This window comes from Anneissia japonica, unplaced genomic scaffold, assembly GCF_011630105.1.
Source record: "Anneissia japonica isolate Jap-2015-1 unplaced genomic scaffold, ASM1163010v1 scaffold287727_len1644234_cov201, whole genome shotgun sequence".
Taxonomy (NCBI): Eukaryota; Metazoa; Echinodermata; class Crinoidea; order Comatulida; family Comatulidae; genus Anneissia; species Anneissia japonica.
Genome location: NW_022713615.1, coordinates 1,133,797 through 1,144,647, shown reverse-complemented (window position 1 = coordinate 1,144,647; position 10,851 = coordinate 1,133,797). Strand labels below are relative to the sequence as shown.

Below are 10,851 nucleotides of genomic sequence, written 5' to 3'. Positions count from 1 at the left end.
TATTGTATAGAATATTGCATACTGTACAAATTCTTTATAAAAATATTTAATTTTTCCAGCACTTCCTAATGCTTTTCACTGGTTGTATGGCGATTCCTTTTATATTTGCTCCTGCACTGTGTATTGAGGACAACCTATTAGTTCAATGTTACCTAATCAGCACGGTGTTGTTTGTTTCTGGTATTGCAACACTTATCCAGACAACATTTGGTGTTAGGTAAGCAATATTTAAAGCAATTGTAACTAGCCAATGGACCTTCCGCCAAGCCCGCCCCTTGGATTGTTGCGCTAACGTCTCGCACGACAGCGTAAATGTACGTATACACGTGAGTTTGTGGCTCAATACCACTGATTTCTACTATAATTAACTATTTTAGTAGAGATCAGTGCTCAGTAAGTGTGTTTGTGAGACAAGCGCGTATTCTTCGCCCTGTTCTGATTGGTCATTTTGTTAAGTTTGATTGGAAATCTGGGAAGGTCTATTCACTTTTTATTTTAGAATAAACATTAATGATCCGTGTTTATTTCTAACATTTCTGTCAGACTTTAAAAAAAATACGTTTTACAACTAGGCCTCTTTGCAATTAAAAAAAATAATATATTTATATTATTTCTTTCATATTCATCAGCAAATAAACTCGCCAATTATGATGCTTTATAAACTTAAGTTTCTGTGTAAGGCTTAAGGAGTCAATTTTCTTTGACTAACAACTGATATATGCCCATATATCGTCATGATGTGCCTATATATGGTCGTGATGTGATGTCATCATGACCATATATAGGCATATCACATTTTTGTTAAATAAAATGTGAGTCTGGACAGGGCTTTATGATATGTTTTGAACCAAGACCCAAGACTGTTACAAATTCACTCAAAATATAAAATTGAGTCCGTGTATTGAATAATTGTTTCCCTCCGCTGTATACATCTATTGAATTATCATCTGCCATATAATCACAGTATCATGTCTATTTCTTGTTCGATAGATTGCCCATTGCTCAAGGAGGGTCATTTACTTTCATAATTCCGGCTTTAGCTATTTGTAAACTTCACGGAGATTGTCCAGTATACAGTGAGTTATTATACCTCCATTTGAAATGTCTTGTTGTGTCAATGTAGTTAATGGATAAAGTTTGTAGCACCAGCTTATATCTGCTGTTACATTATTATAGCTGCAGTTTATACTAGTTCCTTTCTAATAATAGTAGGCCTATTTTCCTTTTGCATAGACCTATATTGTATTTGACGTAAATCAGCTCAGTTATCTCTTTTCCAACTTTATTCCGGTGCTAGGCGTTAGCACTCTATTCAGCTTATTCTGCTACAATGTTTGTGTTTTGGCAGTCAGATTTTCGATACTCTTTTGAGTGACTGATTTAAACATTATTTTTTTTTATAGAAAACGAAACCGATCTTGTGTCAAATACTCCTGAATGGAAGACACGGCTCTTAGAGGTATTTAATTGATGTTTGTATCCATACGACAAGCGACTTTTCATTTCATTTATTTATTCCGAAAAATGCAAAAGCAGAATTAGATTATGAACGAGGTAAAGCCACATGCTCGCCCAGAGGAATCCAACGAACATGTGTCAACAATAAATCATACAATTACATTACAAAAAATAAAAAAATAAAAAAAAATAATAATAATAGTAATAATAATAATATTGAAAACAATAACAATAAAAAAATAAATATCGAAGAACCAAAACGATCAATTAGTTTTGTAAAGTACTTCCACATCAAGCCCGGATCCTGTCCGAAGCTCAGACAAAAAATCGTGAGTTGCTACGTTTTTTGAACGCTGCGTTCACATTGCGTACGGAACACGGTTATTTTATTGGTGCAAAGAAAAAAAAAGGTACGAATTTGATGTGAACGTTCCTATTCTTTACCACTGAAAGAGACTGAACAAATTTTTACGATTTTTGTCCGGGCACCGGACCGGATCCGGGCTTTGATGTGAACGTAGCTTTAAGGTGATTCTTAAGTTTAGTTGAGAATTGCTTTTAAACTAAAAACACCCTCATTTTGTAGATCAACAGGTAATTATCCCATACCCGAGGTAGGTAATAAATGTAGAGTGACAACATTATTTGTTATACTATGCATTATCACAGGAAAGATAATAGGCCTATGTAAACTATAATTACAACTTTCAGAAATCCTCAAAATGCAAAATTTTGAAATTTTATAGATTCAGGGAGCGATTCTGGCGGCTTCGTTCATTCAGATGTTTCTCGGATTCTTTGGTTTAATTGGTCTTCTGCAGAGGTTTATCACACCCATTGTCATTACACCAACCATTGCCCTTATTGGACTGTCCTTGTTCGAAAGCGCATCTGAGACGGCTGGGTTACATTGGGGTGTATCCGCGGCGTAAGTGTTAACAAAAAGTATAGAATTGTATGTAGCACACTTTATTCCAAAATTGAATATAAGGCCCACATGGCCCAACATGTAACACATGCCTGGCACGCACAAGTGCCAGGTATCACACCAGGTATACCATCACCAAACCTTACATTATTTTTAATTGTTTGTTTATTTTCTGTTCTACTTAATATTATTATTATTATTTTTTTTTGAATTGCAAGAGTTCCGACTGCCCTCATTTTGTATGCACAGAATGAAACGTTAAAAGAAGTACTACCACGTGATAGGGGACGCCCTATTAGAATTCGAATAGCGTTCGCACGAAACTCGTCTTTGAAGGACACGCCCCTTCGTGGTAGTACTTTTTGAAATAGGATTACGTTCCAACGAAACCTCGAGAGTCGTCGAACCTCTTGCAGTTCTATACTCTTTAGTGTTAACAACATTAATCTTCATTTCCTGATAACATGACATTTTAAGATGATTTGTTATTAGATACAACTGTGAAAAAAGTAGTAAACATTGATTAAAATTAACATAACTATGTATTCCTATATACATCATTAGTAAAGAAAAACAGAAAGGTAACGATTTATCAATTGAAATTATGCCAAAATACTGATAAAATATAAACAAGATTGTCGGCTATATAGACCGATGCATTTACAGTATTCTCACTCTGCAGCAGACGCGCGCCATAGCCGGTGGCGCATTCTTATACATTATCTGCTACAAATCTAATATTGGAATTATAGTAGGGTGTATATTAACGTAGTTTGTTTTCATCGTACACTGTACGTAGACATGACATTACACGGGGGAATCCACTGCAATGGCGGCGAAAGGAATCACCCTTTCCAAATTGGAGTTAGTGATTTAGAGGCTTCCGTCATTGACGATAAGAAACTCAACTGATGCATGATGTGTTCGCTTCTAATTGCCACTTTGATTTCAAGTTGTCAGAGAGAAGTGAGAGAGAGAGAGAGAGAGAGAGAGAGAGAGAGAGACACTTTAATGTTGTATACTACCGGTACAGATATTAACTTAATTAAAAATACAGAAGTTGGCCTAATATAGATAATAATGTAAAAAATATTGTTTTTCCTCAGGACTATGGTTAGCATCGTTGTATTTTCGCAATACTTAAGACATCTTGAAGTTCCATTTCACTGTAAACAAGGCTCTAATACACGCTTTCCATTATTCAAACTTTTTCCAGTAAGTGCAATTTCATTAAACCAGCTTTGGTGGAACTGAGTGGAACTTTTGAGACTCAGGGGTTCTCTCGAAAAATGTTGAAAACCATGACCGCCACCTTTAATTTAAAATATTTAATTGCTTTTCAATTGTGTTTGAGTTCAGAGTGGAGCCAGGATTTGCCCGACGGTAGGAGGGGGCGAGTTCCCCGACGGTAGGGCCGATGTCCCCGACGAGAAAAAGCGGGCGTGGACAAGCATCACTCAAAATCCTTCGAAAGTGGTCCAGGGGGCCAAGCCCCTGAAAAATATGACAATTTAGGGGTTTCAAATGCTTATTTAAAGTCTACAAATATGTAGAAAATACATAAATTTTTTATTTCTCCCTAACGAATTGTGGTTTTTCTCCCTGACGAGGGGGGTGGGAGGGGATCAGCTCTCCCCGAAGGGGTCCTGGCCCCGCCCCCCCTCCTGCGCCACCCCTGTTTAAGCTGCTTTCAAAGGAGTTACCATTTTCGTGAATAAACATTGAATCGATTTGATTGTTGAAGAATCGGCAGTACCGTAGGCTATACCATTCAATATGTTATTAGATCAATGTAGTGCTCTTCAGATAGGGTCGCATATAACAAATGACAGTTTTCCATAGTCAACGAAACAGCAGCCCAACGACAAACCACAGATAAGTTTTCAGTTGAATTTATTCAACCGCATGCATACATTAAGAATACAAAGGCTATGACTTTGGTCTAGAGCGGAATCCCTATTATGTGTGGGGTGGGAGGATTGTCCGATCGCCTGACGGGCCTGATAATGTATATGGCCTATCTTTGCATCTTTTCTCTCAAATACTCCAAGAAAAATGATTTATTTAATACAAAAAAAGAAGAAAATAATTGAAAAGCATATGGTCTGGCCAACAACGCTCTTTTCAGAAACGTATAATATTTTGGTTAGAATTCGTTATAACCTTCCTAGATAGGCATATATGACCAAGGAGGTATCCTTGATATGACATACGTTAAATCATTGTAATTTGTAGGTATTATTTGGTATTATTTTTGGTTGGATTGTTTCATTTATTCTCACGGTCGCCGGAGGTCTTCCAGACGATCCTGAACGTTATGGCTACGCGGCGAGAACCGATGTTCGCTTAAATGTTCTGTCAGAGTCCCCTTGGTTTCGGATACCATACCCTTGTAAGTAGAATTGTATTTTTTTAAATTTCATTCGCATCCAACAGCAAGCAACTCGCCAATTACAGGATGCTTTTAAACCGAGCCTCTTTCAGTGGTGGCGCCAGGATTTGCCCGACGGGTGGGTCCGAGGTCTTCAACGGTGTGTCGGGGGTGGGGAGCGATGTCCCCGAAGGAAAAAAAAAGTGAACGTAGAAAATACATATATATTTTTTCTCTCCCCCCCCCCCGTTGGCACCACCCCTGGTCTCTTTATGAGGTTGAGGGAGTGGAGGTGATTTTAGTCATGTGAAAATGTCCTCCTGTCACAGGAATTGAACCCAGGACCCTGGGATTAGAAGCATCTTAACCACTAAGCTGAACAACTCCACTACAATATATATTGATTTTTAACAAAATCTATCTTCAAAAAAATTGTAGGAAAAATGAAATATTGTACATGATCTGCGGAGGCTTCCGTCTGTAAGAGCCTGCAAATACATTAAAATAATACCTAATGGTCAAGATTACAAGAAAAAACTAGCAATCGTTTATAAAAAAAATCTTACAAGAGCTGCAATAGATAAGTCTTATAATTTCCATTTATAAGTATTATTAGACAGGAAAAATCTTGCATAGTATAAGAATACATAAAACGTACATTTTAATTGTTAACGATTGTCTGAATTTTTACAGGCCAATGGGGTATTCCGAAGGTCACTATTGCAGGTTTTATCGGCATGACAATTGCTGTATTCAACTCTATCATTGAATCTGTTGGCGATTACTATGCGTGCGCAAGGCTTTCTGGAGCACCTCCTGTACCCAGCCACGCTATGAATCGCGGGATTAGCATGGAAGGACTCGGTTGTTTTATTGATGGCCTCATTGGCAGTGGATGCGGTACTACGTCATACAGTCAAAATATAGGAGCAATTGGGATAACGAAGGTATAACAGTACAGTGGCGTATCTAAGAGTCTTGAATTTTTTGGGGGGGGGGTGGGGACTGCTGATAGGGGCGCGAAGATGAAGTGGTGATCGATGCTTAAGTGAGAGCAACTACCTCACAAAATAAGGTGATATGAGGTCAATAGGCAGGCCCGTAGCCAGGTTCTTCCAAGGGGGAGTTTTCTGGGCGTGAGGTCCACGGTCGAAGCCCCGGTGAGGTCGGCGAAATTCTTAAAGCAAGTGCTTTATGGGTCTAAAAAATGCTATAAAAGCAGATATGTTTGAAAGGTCTTTGTCTGGGTGGGTCTGCAGTGCATTAAGAGGGGGGTTCGCCAGAAAAGAGGGGGTTTGCTAGAAAAGGGTTTCTCCCGAACCATAAACCCCACCCCCTGGATACGGGCCTGATAGGGGAGCCCGGGGAGAGGGAGTGTGCATATGCGCACTCCCTAAATACGATACTGTACATCAGTTTCTATAGAAAGTATTACTACTAATAAAATTCTCGCAAGTAATTCAGATTGAAATCCAAATAATAAAATATAAATAATTAAATTTCTTGTAGGTTGCCAGCCGTTCTGTTACCCAGCTTGCTGCTGCTGTTATGATGATTTTAGCTATCTTTGGTAAATTTGGCGCGATATTTGTCTGTATTCCAAGCCCTGTTATTGGTGCAGCAATATGCATCTTGTTTAGTAAGTAAATATTATTATATTATAATAATACATCATTTAGATATATAAATATATACTGTATATACATATATATATATATATATATATATAATAAATTTAGAAATTAAATAAATTAAATTATTCTGGTGATGAAATTGTTTAAAATGCAAAGAATACAAATGAAATACAACCAAATTTACAACACGAGGAACATCACTACAGTTATTACAAACACAGAGTTGAAACATATAAATTATTAGGTCATTAATTTTTTTAATTGAATCTTGATTACACTACTCCAATTTTATATAAAACAAATTAATAATAATAATAATAATAATAATAATAATAATAATAAAAGACATTTATAAGCCGACCCCAGAGCGCTTACATTTATTCATATTAATACAGTACAGTTAAATCGACATAATAATAATAACAGAAATTCATACTACAATGTATAATACTTACGTATTTACAAAATTATTATAAGCAAAATATTTTAAAATTATTTATTATAAGCATAAAACAATGATAACAATATAATGACAAATCTTCACTTGAATATCTATCTTTATATTATCAAGGCATGATTGTTGGTGCCGGTCTTTCAAACCTTCAATTTATCGACACCGATTCTTCCAGAAATAATTTCATCATCGGAGTTTCAATCTTTATGGGACTAGCTCTACCGAACTGGTTATCGAAGAACTATGATCTCATAGATACAGGTATTCTGCGTATTGATCCAATATTAATAATAAGGCCAAAAAATATATATATACTTGCTTAGCGTCACCGCCCAACCCTGATTTCCTAGCTGCCTCTCATTTTATTTTTTTTTTTTTTTTTTTTGTAAAAAAGTGATGAAAATTGACTAAGAATAACGATAATAAACAAAAAACGATCGTTTCTTTTCATCGTCAGCACATGGAACAAGCAGAGCCGTAGATAGAGAAAGTTTGGCCAAGTTGGCGCATGGACGCCATGTCGTTACCTAACAGTCTAAAGTCTAAAGTTGTTGTCTGATGTAAGATATTGCCATTCTAGGCATCTGTGTGTTATTTTTATTCCATCTGATGAGTATTTAAAAAAATAAAATGAAAAAAACTTTTTCCACACCCACCCCTATTTATCATTTAAAAAAAAGAACGGCAAACAATTTATTTTATTTGGCCCATCGTTTGACCTTGCAATAGGCTAAGCTACCTGCAGAAAAAAATTCGCTTCCCTCACATGTGCTTGTTAATAATAATAATAATAATAATAATAATAACGATTTTTAAAGCGCAAACATCACCACCAACGATTTGATCTTATTTCGTTCTTTTTAGATAATAAACAATGTTTTAAATATGATAATAATAATAAAGTACTATGAAGACAAATAATAGGTTACGACCTACTACGCTATAATTGGCAGATGTTTTAGGCCTAGCCTAAATAGGCCTACTACTAGACCCTAGGCCTAGTAGTAATAAGAATGGCCAGGCTACAGTTAGCCTACGGAACCCCAAGGCCTATTAAAATATATATTGTACAAACAAATCTTTTATGTAAAATTTAGTGTCTGTTATGGCCTTTGTCAAAGATTTGGCTTGGCACCAATGCAGTTTTTGAAATCTCTTGGCCTAAGAAGCCTACATAGTAGGTGGTAACTAGGCCTACCGCCTAGGCTGGGCCTAGGCCTAGGCCAACAAAAAACCAAAAAAAAAAACAAAAAAAAAAACAAAAAAACGACGCTAAACAAGTTTTTTTTTTTTTGCCTAATAAGTTTTTAAATTCATGATATCATATTCACAATGGACCGTTCAAGACGCTAGGCCTTGGAGAGCCCATAAATGTAAAAATTTACCACAAATGTAAAAATAGGCCTAACCACAAATGTTAAAATTGTACCCGCGAATGTCAAAATAACCACTGTCATAACATGTCAACCACAAATGTAAAAATAACCACAAATGTAAACAAAATCGCCCACAAGTATAAAAATCTGTTTAACCTGAAATATGAAAAAAATTCGCCTACAAAATAAATGTAAAAATCACCATTTTTACCTCAAATGTCATGTCAACCGAAAATGTAAAAATTCATTGCTTACATAGGCCTATACAAATGTATAACACATTAATTGAAATTATATGAAATTATACGAAATGATATGAAATGATATAACAATATGAAATTAGGCCCATATGATATGAAGTTATATGAAATGATATGAAATGTGAAATGATATGAAAAGATATGAAATGATATGAAAAGATATGAAATGATATGAAAAGATATAAAAAGATATGAAATAAAATGATATATGAAATGAAATGTTATGAAATGATATATAATAAAATTTAATAATATGAAATGTTATGAAATGATATGAAATGAGCAGCTAAGCTCAGTCGGCTAAACTGGTGGTAGCCACTGTGTGTGCGCTGAACTGTAGAGATCTCTTGGCCCTCGGGTTCAATTCCCACTGCCTATCTTTGTATTTCAGCTAGAGTGCTGAAATGCAAGTTGTGATAGCGCACCGCCTTTCGGATGAGACGTTTAAGCCGTTTGTCCCGTGTGCATTATGACCCATGTGCACGTTAACGAACGCAGTGCACACTTCGGAAAAGATTAGGGAATTGTCTCGTACAATAGGGGGTCCCAAGTCTCCCAGAAGTCGCGGGAGTCTCCCAGAAATCGGGACGGCCTTCCTCACTCTCACAAGCAAGCAAGAATCTTCCGGAAAATAACCCTTCTCCCGCAAATTTATAAAATTATTACTTTATGATATTAAATTGAGATAAATAGAAGCTCAAAAATTGCTGTTAATGATAAGGGCCTAAAAGGATAGAAATACGATATAAACTTTTTAGATTTGTGCAGGCGCTCGGCGGCAAATTGTATCAAACATTTCTGCCTTACTCAAATTAGATGATAAATATTCATGTAGTCTAGTAAAATGTTTTAATAACTTCGTATGCTTCTTAATGAGAATATTAAATTTTAGTTATTAATGTCTATGATGTCTATCAGTAGTTAAATTAAACATATTAATATTTCATAAAAAAGCTCAGAAAATAATCATTTTACACGGAAAATATTAATGTTCCGAATACTCCTGTAGTCTTTGTCAACACTTAACACTTATACACATCTTACGTTAATGTGTGTAATATAAGGGTTTGCGAGGCAAGTTACTAACATAACAAAAATGTTTCTCAATAGTTGACGATGTATTGTCCTCTGAAAATGACAAGAAATTATCATACAAATTTATTTTTGAAATTAACTTGCGAATTTTGCATTAAAGTACAAATGATTTACTTGCCCATGCGAATTAGTGTATTCAAGTTTTCTATACTTGGTCCAGACGTACAGGGCGCCCTTCTGTTGCTAGGATAAACAGGCGGCCTTCTTTTTCCACTAATGGAGGAAAATCACTAATCAGAGTCCGCTTTTGTGTCTGTCATTTTATTGATTTATTTATACCTACTTGTTTGTATATTATGGATAATGGCAACAATTTCAACCTCCGCAAATGGAGGCTATGTATTCACAGTTATGTAACGGTGGCAGAAGTTTTTTAGATCCAGCCGTACGCGGCGCCCCATTGTTTGTATTCCCACCATGAATTTCGGTGGAACAGTTTTTTTCTGTTGAGAACTCTATCTTGTGTTTCTAGTATCTTTGCTTAAAGTTGAGTGTTTATGGGACGTTCTCTCTGTTCTCTGTTCTGATTGTTCGGTTGTTAAGTTTGATTTGACACTTGAAACTTTTGATTGTCGCTTATGTTTTCAGGTGTTGTTGAGCTTGACCAAGCTTTTAAGATTCTTCTTTCGACTAATATGTTTGTTGGCGGAGTCATTGCTCTCATTCTTGATAATACTGTTCCGGGTAAAATACATTCAATGTCGTACTTTGTTTAATGATTATTGTATTTTGATAGGCTTATAAGTATTCTAATAATGATAATAAAAATAATATTAGTAATGGTGGTAATGAAGACGATAATGTTTAATTATATTAAAATGATGTTATAATAATAAAAATAATACACAATTTTAAATATATTAAAATAATTAAATTAAAAAATAATGATATTAAAAATATAAGTTTTTTTTTTTATAATGAGAGTGATAAATATAATGATGAAATTAATATGTCTAATAACGTCATATTCTGTTTTATATAATTCGGTCTAGGAACGTTTACGGAGCGTGGGGTCGATACGTGGCAACGGGGACAAACGATCGATACAGATACTACAGTTTCCTTGTACGACTGTTATGACTTACCACTTGGAATGTCCTATATTCGGCGATCAACACTATGGCGTTATCTACCATTTAGTCCAACGTTTAAGGGGTATAAATCTGCTTAGTTTTATCAAATGCTGGTCGGTGATATAAATTTAGTGAGAAAATGTAAACACGGTTTGTAATTCATGCAGCGTAATATCTATCAGAATATGTTGTATCTTTGGTA

General features: G+C 35.4%; 1 protein-coding gene across 1 annotated transcript in view; it reads left to right on the top strand.

Moving 5' to 3' along the window:
- Window positions 1-59: 59 nt before the first annotated feature.
- LOC117108606 (solute carrier family 23 member 1-like) overlaps window positions 60-10,851 on the top strand; it is a gene marked incomplete at its 5' end in the record, with an annotated part of 15,308 nt that continues 4,516 nt past the window's right edge. Inside the window, 11 exon segments of the mRNA XM_033250684.1 lie at window positions 60-217; window positions 991-1,076; window positions 1,404-1,459; window positions 2,205-2,386; window positions 3,493-3,601; window positions 4,622-4,778; window positions 5,451-5,704; window positions 6,267-6,396; window positions 6,963-7,106; window positions 10,165-10,260; window positions 10,569-10,851. Of these exon segments, the coding sequence (XP_033106575.1) occupies window positions 60-217; window positions 991-1,076; window positions 1,404-1,459; window positions 2,205-2,386; window positions 3,493-3,601; window positions 4,622-4,778; window positions 5,451-5,704; window positions 6,267-6,396; window positions 6,963-7,106; window positions 10,165-10,260; window positions 10,569-10,747 (1,551 nt within the window).